Here is a 20,837-nt window from a genome sequence, read left to right as displayed (position 1 = left end):
CTCAGCCGCTCGGCTAGTTGGGTCTGGGCCGCTTCCACCGGAAGTGGCTTGGAGGCAGTTGTGCTGGCGTTGTCTCAGCTCGGAAAGGTGGTTGGGTGTGCCGTTCTGACATGGCGGACACTGACCCCCGCTACCCCTGCTCCTCCATCGAGGACGACTTCAACTATGGCAGCTGCGTGGCCTCCGCCAACGTGCACATCCGAATGGGTAAGTCGCCGGGCCCGTCTCGGCCGCCCCTAGTCGGTCCCGCCGCTCCGCCGGCCTCTGAGGCGAGCATCCTCACCGGCCGGGCTCGGGGGAGAGCGCGGGTGTCCTGGGGTTCAGAGGGCAGCCTTCCCTTCTCCTGCCAGCCCCGCCGGCTCCGAGGAAGAGCGTTCTCCCTCCGCAGGGGCTCAGAGGGAGAGGCGGTGGTCCCCCAGCTGTGCGCTCAGAAACCTGAACTCATCGTGCCTTAAACCCTGTCTTCGGTGGAGAAGGGGACAGTTGAAAACAGTAGCCTGAATTTGGCATCTTTCAATTAAGAGAAACGTAGGGTTATTTTTTCGGTTAAAATAAGTTTATTATGTTATCATTGTGACATACACGTGAATGGAGTTATCTGCTTGGATGTTTTTGGTTTAGGGGGTGTGAACTTGTTTCCAGGTTCCATGTCCTTATCTTCTTTGCTGGATTGTAAGAAACTGTGAGGGCAGGGACCATATCTATCTCGTTTACTGTTTTCTCTCTGCAGGACCTAAAACTCAACATAGGTGCGAGTATTTTTGAGGCACTTGCTGGAAATGGAAGTTTCCTAGGTCAATCAAAATGCCATGTTAGTTATAAGTTATTATGTAATATCCAGCGGGTAGAAATTATTTTGAATTTAAAATGCTCAGCTTCATGTAAGTGGAATTCATTGTCCGCTCAAGTTCAGCCAATTGATCACAGAAGCTGCAGCAGATTTTCATCCTATCCGGCAGCTGGAACTTGTTCTGGGAGAGGACTTATGAAGCGCTCATGCGCTAAGAATCTTGATCTATATTTCTGGAAGTGAATTTTGGAACTATTTTGGCAATAGAACTCAGTTTTTTTAATAAAAAAAATTTTTAATTGTGATAAACTACATACTACATTAAAATTTTACCATCTTAACCATTTTTAAGTGTACAGTTCAGTGTGTAGTGTTAAATATATTCACATTGTTATGCAACTAATCACCAGAACTTTTTCATCTTGCAAAACTGAAACTCTGTACCCATCAAACAACTTGCCACTTTCCCCTCTCCCAAGCCCCACCACTCTACTTTTTTTGTTTTATGAATTTGACCACTCTAGATAACTTCATATAAGTGGAATCATCAGTATTCGTCTTTTTGTGACTAGTATATTTCAATTAGCATATTTTCAGGGTGTGTTTATTTTATAGCATGCGTCAGAGTTTCCTTTTTAAGGCTGAATAATTTTCCATTGTATTATTTGTATATCAGGAAAATACAATTTTCCATTGTATTGCTTCTATTATTGCACCCTCACCAACACTGAGATCATCAAACTTTTTAGTATCTGGCAATCTGGTAGATCAGGGGTTGGCAAACATTTTCTACAAAGGGCCAAATGGTAAACATTTTCAGCTTTGTGGATTCTAAGGACACTGTGGCACAGCTCTGCCATCGTGGTGCAAGAGCAGCTATAGAGGACACACACATGACAGTGTGACTGTGCCCAGTAACGCCTACAAGGTCAGGTGATGTGCTGGGTTTGGCCCTTAGCTGTAGTTTACTGACTCTTGTTGTGGGTAAAACATGTTATCTTGTTTTAATCTACATTTCTTTAGCTAGGTGAGTGAAGGTGAGCGTTTTTCTTTGTTTACACAACTTTATTGGGCTCCCTGCCAATATTAGGGATATAGCAGTAACCAGATAATATTTCAGTTCTCTAGAGTTGTTATTTGGGTGGAGGAGTAGGGGAGATAGACCCTAAAGAGTCAAGCAAACAAACAGACTACTAACAGTGATAAGTTCTCTGAAGAAAAGAAACAGTGATGGAGTAGACTCTAGGGTCTAGAATAGCAGCAATTTTAGTTCAGGAATGGCCAGGAAAAGAACTCGTAAAGGAGATGGCAGTTGTGTTGTATTGGAAGGAGCTAGCCAGGTGTATTAGTTATCTATTGCTTTATTAAAAATTACCCCAAATTTTAGACGCTTAAAACAACACATAGTTATTGCTTCACACAGTTTCTGAGAGTCAAGAATCTGGGAGAGGTTTAGCTAGGTGGCTGTGGCGCAAGGTGTCTCATGAGAGTCCACTCAAGGAGTGGGCTGGGACTGCAATCAGCTAAGTCTTGACTAGCCTGGAGGATCCACTTCCTGGAAACCTCATTCATGCAAATGTTGACAGAGGCCTTAGTTCTTTGCCACATGACATTTCCATAGGCTGCATGAGTGTCATGGGCATGGTGGCTGGCTTCCTCAAGAGCAAGCAATCTGTGAGAGACCATCGAGGAAGCTACAGTGTCTTTTATGACCTAGTCATGGCAGTCCCACACACCATCACATCTTCCTTATTGTATTTATTAGAAGCAAGTTCCTAAGTCCAGTCCACATTCAAGGGGAGGGTATTTAGGCTCCACCTTTTGAAGATGTGTCAAAGAACTTACAGGCATATTTATTTCCCTCTGGCTACAAATTATTTTTCTTTCTTCCACATGCAAGCTAAGACCCTCCAAAAGTCTTATCCTATTATAACATCAGCTCAAAGTTCAGAATCTTGTCATCTAACGGTATGGATGAGGCTCCTTGGCTATGGTTCCTTAAGTATAGCTCTTATGAGTACATTTCCTCTCAGACTCTGTGGAACTAAAGAATTTTTTAATTACCTGTATCCACACACCCAACATCCAAAGGTAAGACAAGCATAATTTGGTGGTATTTTTGCCAATAATATTCTTCAAAAAACTTTGTGGGTCTCCTGTGATTCTTACTGAGGTTCACTCCATTAGATAAAAGCCACACCCAAATGTCTTAGAGTGAGTTTTGGCTGAGACTGATGAGTGACTATTTCCTCTCAGAAGCCCTATTGTTTGAATGATTTTTTCTGAGGTACAATGTTGGATATTTGTGAGGTTCATTCTGTTTTGTTTTCTTTTCTTTTTGGCTGCGCCACGCGGCATGTGGGATCTTAGTTCCCTGACCAGGGCTGGAACTCATTCCCCCTGCAGTGGAAGCGCAGAGTCTTAACCACTGGACCACCAGGGAAGTCCCTTTGTGAGGTTCTAACAAAGGATTTTATCATCACATGCTGTGTCATCTCTTGCATTTTAGTATGAGCAGCAGGAAGGCAGCAAGTGCATGCTCTGTCTGGAAATCTCCTTACTTTGATCACCACTTCATTAGGCACATCTTCTACTTTCCATGTTCCCACAGGTGACAGTGTTGCTAAATTTTTTGACAGTACATAACAAGGATTCTGTTTCCTCCAGTTTCCATAAGATTTTCCTCTTTTTAAGTCCTTACCCATAGCCTCCATAAAGGCGTCATCCTTCTATAGTCTCTTCAAGGCTCTTTGAGCTTTTACCTCAAAGACCTACCTACTTCTACCCACTACCTGGTTCCAAAAGCCTCTTCCATATTTTAGGTTTTTGGTACAGCAGCATCCCACTTCCAGGTACCAAAATCTGTATTAGTCTTTACTGCTGTGTAACAAATTACCACAAAACTTAGTGGCTTGAATAAATGTTTATTATCAGTTTCTAAGAGCCAGGTAGCTGAGAGATTGTAGCTCAGGATTTGTCATAGGTGTAGTCAGGATGCTGGCTGAGGCTGCAGTCATCCGAAGTCCCGACTGGTGGTGACGGATACGCTTGCAGGAAGGCACACTCACATCACTATGAGCAGAAGGCTTCAGTTTCTCACTGGCTGTTGGCAGGAGACCTCACTTTCTCATGGATCTTTCCAGAGGGCTGCTTGAGATTTCTCACAACATTGGCAGCTGGCTTCTCCTACAGTGTTCATTCTCAGTGGGGACAGTATTGCCTCCAAGAGGGTGAAAATTGGTTCCTGAGGTGGAGAGCAAAGAATCTCAGGTATTTCAATGGTTTGTAGCCTTCCAAAGAGTTGTGATACATAAACATATGTACAGTATATTTGTGGCATTAAATTTTTTTTTTTTAATTTGGCCACGCTACTTGGGATGTGGCTTTTGGGATCCTAGTTCCCCGACCAGGGATTGAACCTGGGCCCCCAGCAGTGAAAGTGTGGAGTCCTCACCACTGGACCGCCAGGGAAGTCCCTGTGGCATTAACATTTTATTGGAGGGCTATTAGGATAAAAACGTTCAGAAGGCTTCTTAGATGGCCAACAAAAAAAGGTTGATAAACACTGCTCTAGAGCAAGTGATCTAAGGAAGAGCAAGTACGTAGCCATATTGCCTTAAAATTTTTTTTATTGAGGTATAGTTGACAGGTGTTGCCTTTTATGACGTAGAAATAATACACACTGCCACTTCTGCCTTATTCTTTTTGTTAGAAGTGAGTCACTTGAAGGGAGTGTCAAAAGTTAAACCATCATTTCATGTAAAGAATGATAAGGGCATTTCAGGCAGAGGAAACAGCAAGGGCAAAGGCCCAGAAGCAGGAAGGATTTGGCATGTTTGGGGAACATAAAGGTGGCTAGTGAGGGTAATGCATGGTGAGGAAAAGGAAGAGTAGTAGGAGATGAGGTTAGAGAGGTTCCATATCATGTAGGGCCTGTAGGCCCTATAAAATCTTCAAAATTTTATTCTAAGTTTAAGGGACACCATTAAAAGTAGTTAAGCAGGGAGTCACGTGATATGGATTACTTTACAAAAAGATTGCTGACAGCTGTGGAGAATGGGTTGGGACTACAGGTGGGACCAGTGAAAGCGTAGAGACCAATTAGAAGGCTGCTCTAATAGTCCAGGTGAGAGATCATAAGACTGACTGGAGAGGCTGCAGAGGAGACCAGAGAGGTGGTCGACTTTGCAGGTGGAAGCTATGGTAGTTGTTGATGGATTGGGGAAAGGGAGGGGGATGAGAGATGACTCCTACATTTTTGGCTTGGGGGATGTTGGTGCTGGTTACAGATTGGGTAGAAATGAAGAGTTCCTGGTTTAGCCTGTTAAGTTTGAGTAGAAAGGGGAGAAGTAGAAGGGGAGAAATTAGGACTCAAAAAAAAAAAAAGAAATTGAAAGATTGCTGTTTGGCTTGTTTTCTTTTCATATTAGATCTTCTATTTTTCCCTGTGAGCTGCTTATGTATATCTTTTGCCACTTTTTATGTTAGTTATTCAAAATGGGTGTCAGGTGTTACTTTTTGTGAGATTTGATTTAAGTTCTCATGTTTAAAGAGTATAGAAAAGCTGTGATCTAGAGTATCTGCATAAGGATTATTTTTATGATGAATTTATTGGCTTAACATTGGTTTCTTTTTTTAAATTTATTTTATTTTTGGCTGCATTGGGTCTTCGTTGCTGCGTGTGGGCTTTCTCTAGTTGCGGCGAGCGGCGGCTACTCTTCGTTGCGGTGCGCAGGCTTCTCTTGTTGCGGAGCACGGGCTCTAGGTGCACGGGATTCAGTAGTTGTGGCTCGCGGGCCCTAGAGCGTGAGCTCAGTAGTTGTGGCGCACTGGCTTAGTTGCTCCGCAGTATGTGGGATCTTCCCGGACCAGGGCTTGAACCCATGTCCCCTGCATTGGCAGGCGGATTCTTAACCACTGCGCCACCAGCGACGACCCCTGCATAGGTTTCTTTAAAACGTTTTTCTGTTACAAAAGTAATAAATATTTATTGGTGATATATTAAAAAAACACAGATTAGCAAAGAACTGAACGTGGAAATCACCCTCAGTCATACTGCCCAAAGAAAACCATTATTAACACCTTCACTTGTATTCTTCCAGTCTTTTATCACTTATGCACTTGTGCACACGCACATATACAAATAAACATTAAACACACTGTTTTGACTGTAGAACAGGTCCATAAAATGTTAAGGATTAACACTGACTTTCACTGCTTAACTGAGAATATATATTATGTGCAATGGGTTTGAATTACATAAGGTACATTGTAGGGTATCAGAAGTAAAGAATATGATTTTTTTATAGTCCAGAAAATCCCTTGGGGGAATAATGGTTTGACTTTTGGTTTAGAATTAAATTTGTGGAAACATAGCCCAAATAATTGCCTATGGCAGATTCTTTGCTTTTGTGAAAAAGGCAGAAACAACTTCCCAAAGCTTGCAGACATCAGGGCCTTTTTAAGAAAGTAAGTTGTAGATTGGTTGTGGAGATGAACACTATTTATCTCCTTTTTGTTCAAGATTACCTCTGCCTAGGCCAAAGTAGGACTGATTCTCACTGTGATTGTGAGTCATTGGTTACGATATATGTTCATTAAAACCTGTTTAAGACATGAGGAAAAACTCACTATGTTTTGGAAAGGGTGCCAGAAGGAAACACTGATTAAGATTTAATTGCGGGGCCTTTAAGAATTAAATCTTGGGCTTCCCTGGTGGCGCAGTGGTTGAGAGTCCGCCTGCCGATGCAGGGGACATGGGTTCGTGCCCTGGTCCGGGAAGATCCCACATGCCGCGGAGCGGCTGGGCCCGTGAGCCATGGCCGCTGAGCCTCCGCGTCCGGAGCTTGTGCTCTGCAACGGGAGAGGCCACAACAGTGAGAGGCCCACATACCACAAAAAAAAAAAAAAAAAAAAAAAAAAAGAATTAAATCTTTAGTATTTATGAAAATTCCCTTATTCTTATAAAATATTTATTTTATTACTCGATATTTGGCAGACATACCGTCAAAGCACTTCATCATTCCTTGAGGAACCAGGTCTTTGGTAGGAATTTTTTTCAAAGAGAACATGTATCATATTCGCCTTGTCATGAGAGTCAAGAGACAATATCACATCTTTTGTTGGGTAAAAGTCATTCAATAGTGTTTTTCTTGCCTAAGAACAATGCTCTATAGAAGTTATGTGGCTCCATTATTGTTTCAGAATAAGACCTTTTCCCTGACTGGCAAGATTCACTTTTCATTAATTCAATATACGTTTATTTAAAAGCAAATAAAATTTAATGAGTATTTATTCTGTGCCAACTCCTTGGCTGGGTGCTAGGAGTATAAAAATGAATATTATTATCCTATTATTAGGGAGCTTTTTAGTCTTTATAGTCTAATAGTGAAAGACAAGAAGACTTATCACTATAAAATAAAGTGACTAGAAGTATATTTACGGTCCCTTGGGAACATGGGGAGGAACATTTAATTCAGACTGGGGAACTGAGAAAGGCTGAAATTTTTTTTTTAACATTTATTTATTTGTTTGGCCACGTCGGGTCTTAGTTGCGGCCTGTGGGATCATTTAGTTGCGGCATGCAGGCTCTTAATTGTGGCATGCAGGCTCTTAATTGTGGCATGCCAGATCTAGTTCCCTGACCAGGGATCGAACATAGGCCCCCTGCAGTGGGAGTGCCGAGTCTTAACCAATGGACCAGTAGGGAAGTCCCGAGGAAGGGTGAATCTTGAAAGATGATTAGCAGTTTGTTAAGGAGAGATGAGAACTGTTGTTAATGTTTTTTTATTTCTGAAGCTGGTGGTGAGTTGGGTGTTCACTGTATCATTTATGTCATCTGTAGGTCAGAAGACGTTAATAAGTATTTTTAGATCATTAGGCCTTGGAGTTGATATATGGATGTCGGTAATATTTTGAAAGTAAGAATTTCTAATATAGAAACTAGAGGTAAAGGTACTAGAAGTGAGAAATAAAAATAGGTGAGTGAAAGTAAGTTTAAATATTGTTCGCCTTTTATGGAGAATTTCATTTTGGGGAAACATTTGTATTCCTTGGAAATTAAGATTTCCTTTTTAATTTTATATCTAACCATATGCTTTCTATTCCTGCTTTTCAGTTTCAACATAGCTTCGTTCTTTAAATTGTTCTGTTTCTAATCTTTTGCTTTGTTGTATGTTTTACAAATATGCATTTAATGTTTTTTTATTTTGATGAAAACATTTGTATTCTGGCCCATTAACTTAATTTTTTTAAGCTCATGCTTCCTGGAGGATAGTTATCACTTAAAATTTTTGATTTTTTTGGGAGGCGTTTTTTGTTTTTAGTTTTAGTTACAGATTGCATTTTTTGGATTAAGATTTTTAAAAGAATTCAGGGTTTCCCTGGTGGCGCAGTGGTTGAGAGTCCACCTGCCGATGCAGGGGACACGGGTTCGTGCCCCGGTCCGGGAAGATCCCACGTGCCGCGGAGCGGCTGGGCCCGTGAGCCATGGCCGCTGAGTCTGCGCGTCTGGAGCCTGTGCTCCGCAGCGGGAGAGGCCACAACAGTGAGAGGCCCGCATACCACCAAAAATAAATAAATAAAAAAAATAAAATAAAATAAAAAATAAAAAAGAATTCATATAACAATTTAATGTTTCTAAGAAGACATTTGATCTTGCTGTTCTCTGATAAATGCTTAAGAAAATAGTCATGTGTACCTTTTTTCTCTTTCAGCCTTTCTAAGAAAAGTCTACAGCATCCTTTCTCTGCAAGTTCTCTTAACTACAGTGACATCCATGCTTTTTTTATACTTTGATTCTATACGGACATTTGTTCATGAAAGGTAAGGTAATGACATGGTTCTGACTCATTTTCAGCCGTTGCATATCACTGAAAGGGCATAATATGAGCAAAGTTAGTTTTTTTTTTTTTTCTATTAACTTTTAAGGTTAGAACGTAAAAAAGGTTCATTATTAACTCTTGTAAATAAGTTTTAATAAGGAAAATGTTCTACAATATGGTATTTACCTCTAAACTTTTTAGCTTAATTTCATAGGGTTAAATCCTCATCTCCTGGAATAGTATTAAGAATTTTTAACTGTGTATGCAGTTTTTTTAAGTCTTAGTTTTTTTTGTGTTTATTAGACTTATGTCCTGTCCCCAAAGCCCAAGACAGTGCTTGAAAAGTAAAGATACTTAAAAAAAGTTTAACTTACCTTAGTGTTGGATCACAACTAGGAAAATTTCACTGAAAAGTTTTCAAAGGAGTTCCATATGATTCATCCCTAATTTGTTTAAGATCTGACCTCCAAAATAATTATTTCCACAGCTAAAAGTAATATAGGTTCTTTATATTAAAGGAAAGGAAAAGTAGAGAATGAATATTTTCTTAGAAGTAGATAATTTCTATTCTCCCTTTACGAAAGGGGAATCTTGAACTATTAGTTTGCTATTTGGAGTAAAGTTCTTTAATTTAAATTACAGCTATATAGTAAATACCCTAAAAAAAGTAGTTAGGTACAAAATTGGTTTATTATTTAATAGTTTTTATGTATTGTATTTTAGTTTAAAAAAGCAGTATGCTAATTGCAAAAATTATTCAAGTATGTTAGAAGTTCATGAAGTAAAAAGGCTAAGTCTTCCCCATTCATTGTGGAGAAGATTCTTCTTTTTTTTTTTTAATTAATTTATTTTTATTTATTTATTTTTGGCTGCATTGGGTCTTTGTTGCTGCTCACGGACTTTCTCTAGTTGTGACGCATGGGGGCTACTCTTTGTTGCAGTGTGTGGGCTTCTCATTGCAGTGGCTTCTCTTGCGGAGCCTGCGGGCTTCAGTAATTGTGGCACGTGGGCTCAGTAGTTGTGGCTCACAGGCTCTAGAGTGCAGGCTCAGTAGTTGTGGTACACGGGCTTATTGCTCTGAGGCATGTGGGATCTTTCCAGACCAGGGCTCGAACCTGTGTCCCCTGCATTGGCAGGCAGATTCTTAACCACTGCGCCACCAGGGAAGTCCCTGTGGGGAAGATTCTTTGTCTTCCTGCTCCTCCCCATCTCACAGTCCTCAAATATTCCCCATGGAAAAATAATTTCTTTTGACAGTTTGGTGTAGATCCTTTCAGATTTTTTTCCCCTGTACTTTCACAAATACATAGACAAATTTTATTAAATTGGATAAAACTATAGTATTTTTTAACGTGAGAATGATTTAATTTTTTGTCTTTCAGTCCTGCCTTAATTTTGGTGTGTGCCCTTGGATCTTTGGGTTTGATTTTAGCCTTGACTTTAAACAGACATAAGCATCCCCTTAACCTGTACCTGCTTTTTGGATTTGTGAGTACTTTGACAATATCTGTTCCTTTAACATTTATTCCTGAGTTTTAGATTTATTTATTTAATTGAATGCATATACATATGTTACAGTAACAGGACAAAATTAATGAGTTTTTTAAAAAATTCAAGGCTTTACCTTTATGATAATCTTCTATCAGATAAAATCTAACTAGAGTAAGCATATAAAACAAAGATACGTAATTAAGGGGAAAGAGAAGCTAGAGGATGAAGCTCAATATCCCTAACTCTTATTTAGGATATGAGTTTAGCTACTTTTGACATGGCTTAAACAATGACAAAATAACAATGGCTTAAACAAGATGGTTTACTTCTCTTTCATATAAAAATCTGAGTGACTGTTTAGGGAAGTTCTCAGGGGCCCATTCATCTGCTATGGTTCAGACATTTCTAAAGTGTTGCATGGTATAAGATAGCTCACCACCATATCTACAGTCTATCCATTTATTTAAAAAAATGAAAAGAGAAAGGAGAGAGCAAGCCTTTTTGCTTTTTGAAGTTGTATGCCTCTCTGCTCACATTCTATTGACTAGAATATAGTCTTGTGACCAGATCTAGCTGCAAGGGAGGCTGAAAAATGTAATGATTAATCTGAACAGTTGTGTGTTGAGGCAAAAATTCTGTTACTAAGGAAGAAAGAAAAAAAGAATATTCAGAGACAGTTTCAAGACTCTGCCACACCAAAGTACTACTTAAATATTTTATTCTTCCTGTGTTTGTGTGAGGTAGTGAGGTTTTTATAAATGTGCATGTGATTTGCAGTTTCATTTGTATTTATATTATAGTGAGTGAGAAAAATAGAATTTTCCGTATTACTTTTAGAATCTTCCTGTTACAGATATGAAAAATCTAGTTGAGTTCAAGGAGTAATGGGATCACAGTTAGAATCTAAATATTCTCACAGGAGTTCCCTGGCAATCCAGTGGTTAGGACTTAGCGCTTTCACTGCCGTGGCCTGGGTTCAGCCCTGGTCAGGAAACTTAAGATCCTGCAAGCTGTGCTGCACAGCCAAAAAAGAAAAAGGAATTCTGAATATTCTCACTTAATACATTGAGGTCTCATTTTCATTATGGTGGGCTTATTATCTGTCCCATATACTTCACAAGGCTGCTCTGAAGCTAAAATGAGATCATGCATATGGAATCACATTGAACTCCTGGAAATTAGAACATGTGCATAACATAGTATAAATTTTACATGCATCTATGTAATTTCAATTTCTTTTTCTTAGACACTGTTGGAAGCTCTGACTGTGGCCTTCGTTGGTAAGCCATAATTGTGCTTCCATATGTTACAGTAACTTTTTAATGTGGGTAAATGTTTTGGATAAAAACGTGTTTGGGGCTAAAGCTTACCATCATGGAATATCATATTAAAAAATATGGCATAAGATGAAGAATTCCTAAAATATAAGCAAATATTAAATGTTTATGTAGTTAACTGAGTTTAGAGGAAGTGGAAAAGAATTAGGAAAACAATAGGAATAAGAACAATACTCATTTTGTTTATCCATTTGTGAAAATAAGACAACCATAGCTAATCTTTTCCCTTATTTAAAGGGAGCTTAGAAGAACTGATAACATGTTTGGAGCCATGTACTTTCATCACATAAGCTCAGTATCTCAAATTGTCTGCATTGAACTGTACTTTATTATATCCTCATATTTCATCAAATGGCACTACAAGAAACAGTGTTCATTTCTGTTTTGTATTTTGTGTTAAATATATATTTAAAAGGAAGTATCTGTTATAGTTACTTGATGTGCTCTATGTAATGCCTCAAGTAAAAAGATTTGTGATTTATTAACAATAAAAATTCTGATTAACTCAGAATGATTAATCTGGCATACTAAAAAGATCAGAATTGACTATTACTCTCAATAACAGTAAATTGTTGATCCTTATTATTAATATATTTATCTCTTCCTATTTTGTCATTACTGTTTTTAACTTTTTTATGCCAGTTTTATTGAATCTATTTTTTGGTCATTCATCTCTTCCTTTTATAAAAGAATCAGAATATAAATAAATAATAATAACTAAAAAAAATAGGATTGAAATTTCTCAGCATAAAAAGGAAGTATTATTAATATTTACTTATTATTAGTGTTATTATCTATTAATGTTACTATTAATGTTATTATCAAGTCCATCTCTGTCGTCTCTGGCTCCCACCATTTGTAAGGGATGTAGGAGAGAGATTTATTTCAGGGTTATTGGAATCCACCTAATCTTACACTGAAATTTCTAATGAGAAGCAAAAGTGATTTCGTGGTTTACCTTTTCTTTGTTCATCTTCCTAACCCTGTAATGGCATAAGTAGAGAAAGTCCAGTTAGTTAGCATTTAGGAATAGAAAGAACTGAATAATTAATCCCCCTCAAATTAAAAATTACTTAAATGGGGCTTCCCTGGTGGCTCAGTGGTTGAGAGTCCGCCTGCCGATGCAGGGGACATGGGTTCGTGCCCCGGTCTGGGAAGATCCCACGTGCCGTGGAACGGCTGGGCCCGTGAGCCATGGCCGCTGAGCCTGCGCCTCCGGAACCTGTGCTCCGCAACGGGAGAGGCCACGACAGTGAAAGGCCTGCGTACCACAAAAAAAAAAAAAAAAAAAAAATTACTTAAATGGTTTTGGGTTCAAAGTACATAATTTCCTTTAAAGAGGTTATAAGTTAGTATTCTGTTAAAATGTTAAGCAGTTGTATTACAATAGCCCTAGTCAATCCAGATGGTCATACTAAAACTTCAGAAGGGAATTCAATATATATTCAGTAAACCCCCAATAATGTCCTCCAAGATAAAGCAGATTTGGATATAAAGCAATTAGTGGTTGGTTTCTGTTCCCTATGGTGTTGGTAAACAGCAGACAGCCCCAGACAGCCCCAATATTTTTCTTGCCTAGGAATTCCCAGCCAGCCACAGGACCCAGAACCATCCCTACTGATATATATATATATATATTATTTTAACTTTTTATTTTATATTGGAGTATAGTTAATTAACAATGTTGTGTTAGTTTCAGGTGTACAACAAAGTGATTCAGTTATACATATACATGTATCTATTCTTTTTCCAATTCTTTTCCCAATTAGGTTGTTATAGAATATCCTATTGATATTTAAGCCAGAGTTGACAGTCACCACTGTCAACTATGGTGATAAACTGCAGTGGGGACAGAAATGGGTGAGAATCATTTCACCATATCCCCCAAACTCCTAAACCAGCTAGTTGTGTAATATCTCTCTAGTCATTTCTTTAACTTCATAATAACGTGAACCCTTATGTTGCATATTTTGGAGCCTGTTTATTGCACTATGGGTGTGGTTTTACTGTACCAGTATTGAAGACTGAATAAGGAATCTTTCCTTATTAATTGTTTTTATTAGCAAGTAGTACAGGACAAAATAAGGCATTTCTGTTATATGACAGAAAAAAAACTTTTTTTTTACATCCTCCCATACACTAATATTTCTTTTTTTAAAAAATAGAAGTATAGTTGATTTATAATATTTTATTAGTTTCAAGTGTACAAAGAAACCAATACTTTTTAAATTTAACATCTTTATTGGGGTATAATTGCTTTACAATGGTGTGTTAGTTTCTGCTTTATAACAAAGTGAATCAGCTATACGTATACATATATCCCCATATCCCCTCCCTCTTGCGTCTCCCTCCCACCCTCCCTATCCCACCCCTCTGGATGGTCACAAAGCACCGAGCTGATCTCCCTGTGCTATGTGGCTGCTTCCCACTAGAAAAAAACTTTTATATTGAGTATGTTTATATGTATTTTAAATCAGTGTTTTGTAATTTTTACAGTTACTTTCTATGATGTGTATATTGTTCTGCAAGCTTTTATACTGACTACTGCAGTATTTCTTGGTTTGACTGTATGTACTCTACAATCTAAGAGAGATTTCAGCAAATTTGGAGCAGGGTAAGTTATATATGTCCTGGTTATGATAGATAAGTATATTTAGTATTACCTAGTTTTGAGAGAAATTCTATACTGTTAGCTTTGGATACTTTAAAAATAGAGGGTAATGAGAGGTCATCCCTTTGAGTACTAGAGCCAGGCCCTACTCTCCCAGAGCATGCTAGGAGATGGAAAGTGGCTTTGAGTCTTTTGCTTCCCCCGTATTGAAAGGGAAGTGAATGCGAAAAAATTTAAGCCTTCTAGAGAGGCTAGGCTTGCATGCTTTATAAATGGTATGAAATTTACCTAAATTATTTAGATCTTTGTCTTAGCATAAATGTTACCAAATGTTACCATCTACATCTTTGTGGCAAAAGCAAGGTAATTGTGACCCAGGAGTCTGCATGAACTTTAAAATCTTTTTGATCCATCTAAATTAACCTGTATCATTCTTCAAACTAATTAATATAGGGAATGATCCTTTTTATACTAGGATCATGGTACTGTATCGCCCTCACCTTGGTAAGAATGCATAGACTCTTTCCTAAGTTCACAGTGGCCTTCTGTTGGCACATAATCACTCAAACATTTTCTGTTCTTTTTCCGGTTACAACACTAAAAATTTACAACTGGTCTACCTTTACAAAACTTTCTTTCCTCCCCCTTTTTTTCTGGTAATCCAGATTACCAGAAGTCTCTATGGGGGTAAAATATAGTTGGTCAGCCAACACTAACAATTGTGCAGGATGCTTATAGTTGTATTAGAATGGAGTTTGATTTAGGGAGAGGCAACATTTTTTTTTCCTTTCCTGTCTTATATGTATGTTGGGGGGGATGTTTTTTATATATTTGTATGTTGTATATGATTTATGATGTATATGTAGCTTCTCTCTCTGCTTCTTCCCATCCCTATCTCCATATGCACCCCTTCCTCCCATCTGCTCTACTATAGTCTCTAGAACTCCTTATATATCTTCCTTATATTTTAGCCTCTTCAGAATAAATTCTTTCTTCTTCCTTATCTCAGCTGAAACTCAATCCCTCCCTGAGAACACTGTTCTCAAGCTGCTCATTCCCCACACCCTATGTTGTTTGGGATGGGGGGTTAGTACTGAAAACTGCTTCAGTCCCCTAATGCTCCTTTCATTATTCCTCAGCATGCTGGACATTCATTGCTTTAAGGTTTATGCTGTCTGGCTATATGCTTCATACTCTTGCTCATTCCTATTACTCATTCCCTTTTTGGTCAAGCCTCCCTCATGCTTTAAAGACGTTAGCGTCAAACTGCAGTTTAGGCCCATCCATCCCCTTAGCTTCTTGATATCTCTGGACCTCTTCTACTTCGGCAGCTTTCATCTTCCTGCCGTGTCCACATCATAGACATCACATCGTGGTGATTGTCATCACTAGGGGTCGCTCCATTGCTGAAATCTTACATATCGGTGTCTCATTTTCTTTCTTCACCTTCTGTCCTCTGTTTCTTTCATTTCTTTACTCCCACAACACCTGTCTCCTATGCCTGTTCTTCAGCTACTGCTATTGCTGTTATAAACCACTCTTCATCTCAGACCTAAGTGTCGCATGTCTTCTACTTAACATCCATGAAATTCTGCCAGACTAACTTACTAGCTTACAAGTAGGTAAACTTTCAGTTGCTTTACAGTTCTTAATACCACCTTTCCCATACTCTTTGGTGCAGAAGCTTTGGAGTTTCCCTAGGGTTTAAGTATGAAAAAGCAGGTCCTGAGTCCTTTTCAATCCTGAAGGATCTATACGGTGAGGTGGCAAGATACATCAGTCTAACTTAAGTATAACAGATGTATCCAAGAAATTCTGTGGCCATTCCAGCAAGAAAACTGAGAGCTGGAATCTCACCATGCCCTTGATTCACCAAAGTGGCTTATAATACTATGTATGTTTAATTTCTGATTTAATTCTGTTGTTAAAGAACATATTTTATATGATTTCAGTCTTTTGGCATTTATTAAGATTCATTTTATGATATCGGTAAATGTTCTTTGTGTACTAGAGGAGAATGTATATTTTGCTGTTGTTAGATGAGTGTTTAATAAATGTCAATTAGGTCAAGTTGCTTGATAGCATTATTCAAGTCTTCTGCAGGCTTACTAATTTTCTGCCTGCTTATTCTATCAGTTAATGTGAAAGTGGTGTTGAAATCTCCAACTACAAGTATGGCTTGGTTTGTTTCTCCTATTCTGTAAGTTTTACTTCCTGTTATTTGAAGCTATGTTTTTATATGCATACATATTCAGGATTGTATGTCCTCTTGATGATCCCCTTATCATCATGAAGGGGTTATCTCTGGTAATATTCTTGCCCTAAAATCTACTTTGTTAAGATAGCCACCCCAGCTTTCTATTGATTGTGTTAGCATGATATATCTTTTTCCATCCTTTTATATTTAGCTTATTTGTGTCTTTAGAGTTAAAATCGTTTTCTCGCAGGCAGCATATGGTTGGATCTTACTTTTTGTCCAATCTGATCATCTCTGCTATTAATTGGCTTGTTTAGACCATTTATATTTAATGTGATTTTTGATATGGTTGGACTTAAGCCTACTCTGTTGCCACTTGTTTTCTTTCTGCTTGTCCTGTCTATTCTTTGTTACTTTGTTTCTTTTCTCCTCTTTTTCTTTTGGATTATTTAATTCCATATATCTCCTTTATTAGTTATCAGCTGTAGTTCTTTTAAATAGAGGTTGCTTTAGGTTTTAGAGTATACATCTTTAAGTCATCATAGTCGGCCTTCAAGAATATACCATTTCATGCGCAGTATACGTAGGCTGCTTCTCTTTACCTTTGTGCTATTGTTGCCGTAACTTAGTTCCACATATGTTATAAACCTCATGATACATTGTTATTATTATTTTTGCTCTTTTATTTTTAAATCTTTAAGAGATTTAAAATATAGACAAAGCCTTTTATGTTCACCCACATATTTACTGTTTCTGTTGTTCTCCATTTCTTTGTGTAGATCCAAATTTCCGTCTAATACTTTTCTGTCTGAGGGATTTCATTTTAACATTTCTTATAGTGCTGGTCTGTTGGTGTCAGCTTTTGAGTGTCTGCAAAAAAAATCTTCATTTTACTTCTGTTTTTGAGAGTAGTTTTTGCTGGTGCAGAATTCTAGGTTTGGGTTTTTTCTTACTTTCAGTACTCTAAAGAGGTCACTCCACTGTATTCTGGCTTGTGTAGTCCTGACAAGAAGTCTGCTTTTTTATCTTTGTGCCTCTACATAATATGTCTTTTATCCCCTAAATACCTTTAACATTTTCTTCGTAGTTTTCAGTAATATGATTAACATTTTCAGTAATCTGATTATGATATTCCGTGGTGTGCTTTTCTCACGTTTCTTCTGCTTCTTGGATCTGTCAGTGTAAAGTTTTAATCAAATTTGGAACATTTTGGGCCATTATTTCTTCAACCATTTTTATGTTCCCCTTCTTCCTCCTCTCAGCTGAGACTCCAACTACATATTTGCTAACCATCTTGATGTCGTCCCACAGGTCACTGGTGCTCTGTTCATTTTTTTTTTCCTAGTCTTTTTTTCTCTGATTCATTCTGGTTAGTGTCTGTTGCTGTTTTCAAGTTCAATAATCTTCTTCAGTGTCTAAACTGTTGTTAACCCCAATCACTCTAATGGATATGCAAGTTCACAGAATAATTTGTTATTGTTATTTGGTTAAAATAGGGCAATTAAAAAAAAGGCAATTTTGTTTCATTTGTTCATTTATAGATTTTCTAGAAGTTCTATAGCTCTAGAAGAATTAAAATACTTCTAATGATTTTTGGCTTATATCAATATTTATGTTCCAATTGAAAACTTTAAAAATGATACTCTTAAACTAGTTCTGTACCCATAAAAACAAATGTTGAATAGATAGCTGTTCTTTCTATTTCTGGGTGTTCTACAGTATTCATTGTACAGTAAAGACTTCTTACATTTCAATTATTCTTTGGCAAATATCAGGATGGATTTATTTCTTTAGAAAATGTTGAATGGGTTTACAAAGTTTTTTGGTTAGGAACAATATTCTAAATTATTAATATTTTGTTTTTATAGACTATTTGCTACTTTGTGGATTTTGTGCTTGTCAGGAATCTTGAGGGTAAGTTGTTTTAGGATGGTAACTTGAAATATAAATAATCTCAAAAAGCTATAAGAAGCATCTTATGGTCAGACACTTGGTTATAATTATCTGGGAACATTTGTATGTAGAATGATTTTAAAATGATATTTTAAAAAATCAAGGTCTTATGCCAATATTATTGATGGAAAGGAAGATGAATGAACAAATGAGTTAAATTACATAGAAAGAGGCCCTCACTTGTAATTACTAACCTTCAAGTGGCACATGTAATTCTGAATAAGAAATATATTTTAAATTATTTATATTTGGAATGCTACTGTTCAAAGACAGGTGGGTAATTTAATAAAAGGAGGATATCCATTGGTTCATCCATTCACCCTTTCATACAACAGTAGTGGACCTGCCTTGCCTTTTTCTACTTTTAACATTTGTATTCAAAGTTGTACAGAATTATTAAATACATAGGTAGAATATATACCTTAAGAGCAAGTAACTTAAGTATTCTTAATGCTGTTTTTAAATATAAAATTATTATTTTAATCTCTTGCCTATAGTTATTTTTTTACAGTGAGACAGTGGAGTTGGTCTTGGCTGCTGTAGGAGCCCTTCTTTTCTGTGGATTCATCATCTATGACACACACTCCTTGATGCATAGGCTGTCACCTGAAGAGTATGTATTAGCTGCCATCAGCCTCTACTTGGATATCATCAATCTATTCTTGCACCTGTTGCGGGTTTTGGAAGCAGTTAATAAAAAGTGATTGAAAGCAGTGTATAGAAACTGATTCATTAAGTAATAAAGTTTGAGATATAACTATTAAATACTTTTAAGATTTTATTTGTATGCCATGTACTATATTATAAAGTATAAATCTCCTTTTACTGGGAGATTTTAATCTTATTTAGAAAGGAAAAAGTATAAAAGATAAATTCCAGAGAATTATTCAGTATTAAAATTATATTAAAATGTTAATGACATTTCATTATAAAATGATATATTAAAAACTAAAATTCTGCCTGACAGATATTTTGACATAAAATTTAATATTATTAGTTTTTTAAAGTATAGGTTTCATTTAAAAATTATAGCAGTATACCAGTGACCAGTGAAACTTCGGTAAATTCCTGACTGCATTAGTTTGCTAGGGTGTCATAACAAAGTACCAAAGCACCAAAGAGTGCGTGGCTTAAACAGAAATTTATTTTATTACAGTTTTGGAGGTTAGAAGTCTGAGATCAAGGTGTCAGCAAGGGTTGGTTTCTTCTGAGGTCTGTCTCTCTTGGCTGGTAGATGGACATCTCCGTCTTCACGTGGACTTCTCTCTGTACTGGTCTGTGTCCAAATTTCCTCTTCTTATAAGGACACCAGTCATATTGGATTAGGGCCCATCCTAATAACCTCATTTTACTTTAATTACCTCTTCATAAAGATTCTATCTCCAAATACAGTCACGTTCTGAGGTACTAGGAGTTAGGACTGCAGTGCTCCTAATGTTTGTGTCCCCCCAAATAATTTGTTGAAACCTAATGCCCACTTGTGATGGTATGAGGAGGTAGGGCTTTTGGGATGTGCTTATTAGGTCATGAGGGTGGAGTTTTCATGAATGGGATTAGTGCTTTTATAAAAGAGACCCCACAGAGATCCCTTATTTCTGCCACATGAGGTGACGGCGAAAAGACACAGTCTATGAACCAGGATGAGGGCCTTTAAACTAGACACCGAATATGCCTGCTAAACTTCCCAGCCTCTAGAACTGTGAGAAATAAATTTCTGTTGTTTATAAACCACCCAATCTCTAGTGTTTTGTTTTGGCTGCCCGAATAGACTGAGACAGACTTCATCATATGAATTTTCAGGGGATACAACTCAGCACATAACACTAAGCATTAAGCTTAAACTGAAATAAATTAGTAGTATATAGATTTAGCCTTTGGTGAGTTTCAGATGTAAATTTGACTCCATCACTATCAATTAATTTTTGAATACCCAGTTGCATAATGCTATACTCAGGTTTAACATAGTATCATAGGTAAGAGAATTTAAATTGGAATCCTTACTAGGCAACTTACTGGTGATGTGACCTTTGGCAAGTTTCTTATTCTTCCTTACTTACGTCTTTTACCTTATCTTTATAATGGGAATAATAACACCTACTTTATTGGCTGTTATAAGGATTAAATGAGATGGATATATTATATAAACTAAGTGCTTCTTAATGTCAGCTCCTGTTATTAATTAATGTTATTGTTGGTCCAAAGGGAGAATGTACTGAATTGTGACTAGAGACCATAAATAAGTAAATGCAGATTTGACATTTAAAAAATATAAAACAATACCATTTTTCATCCAGTAAATTATTGTTTGGTTTGGGAAATGTAGTTTCTTTAATAAAAATCGTGTAGACATATAATTAATTATTTTTTTTTAATGACAGGTAAACTTTTAAAAATTTGTCTTTCTGATATGACAAATGTTGTAATTTCTAAGAGTGTAAAGAGATCACAAGACCAAGAAGTTTGACAACCACTGGTGTATTTATTATGTTTTGTAAGTCGACCATAGTTACTCATACATTCTTCTGTTAATGAATTTTATGTGGTTCCTCCTTTTTTACTGTCACAATCAGTACTGCCATGTGTACATCCCTGTGTGTGTCCCAGTGTGCATAGATATGAGAGTTTGCATAGGTAG

General features: G+C 37.3%; 1 protein-coding gene across 1 annotated transcript; it reads left to right on the top strand.

The window, feature by feature from the left end:
• The first annotated feature begins 30 nt into the window (after positions 1-30).
• TMBIM4 (transmembrane BAX inhibitor motif containing 4) lies at positions 31-18,967 on the top strand. The gene is made up of 7 exons (XM_082634570.1): positions 31-207; positions 8,506-8,614; positions 9,996-10,101; positions 11,351-11,384; positions 13,938-14,055; positions 18,118-18,163; positions 18,700-18,967. Exons 1-7 carry the CDS (start codon positions 111-113, stop codon positions 18,904-18,906), a joined length of 717 nt encoding a protein of 238 aa, XP_082490696.1. The 5' UTR covers positions 31-110; the 3' UTR covers positions 18,907-18,967.
• Positions 18,968-20,837: the final 1,870 nt, after the last annotated feature.

Source organism: Mesoplodon mirus (genome assembly GCF_964341445.2).
Source record: "Mesoplodon mirus genome assembly, chromosome: 11".
NCBI classification, from domain to species: Eukaryota; Metazoa; Chordata; class Mammalia; order Artiodactyla; family Ziphiidae; genus Mesoplodon; species Mesoplodon mirus.
Note: the sequence above shows the minus strand (reverse complement) of the source record. Positions and strands in the feature narration are given on the sequence as shown.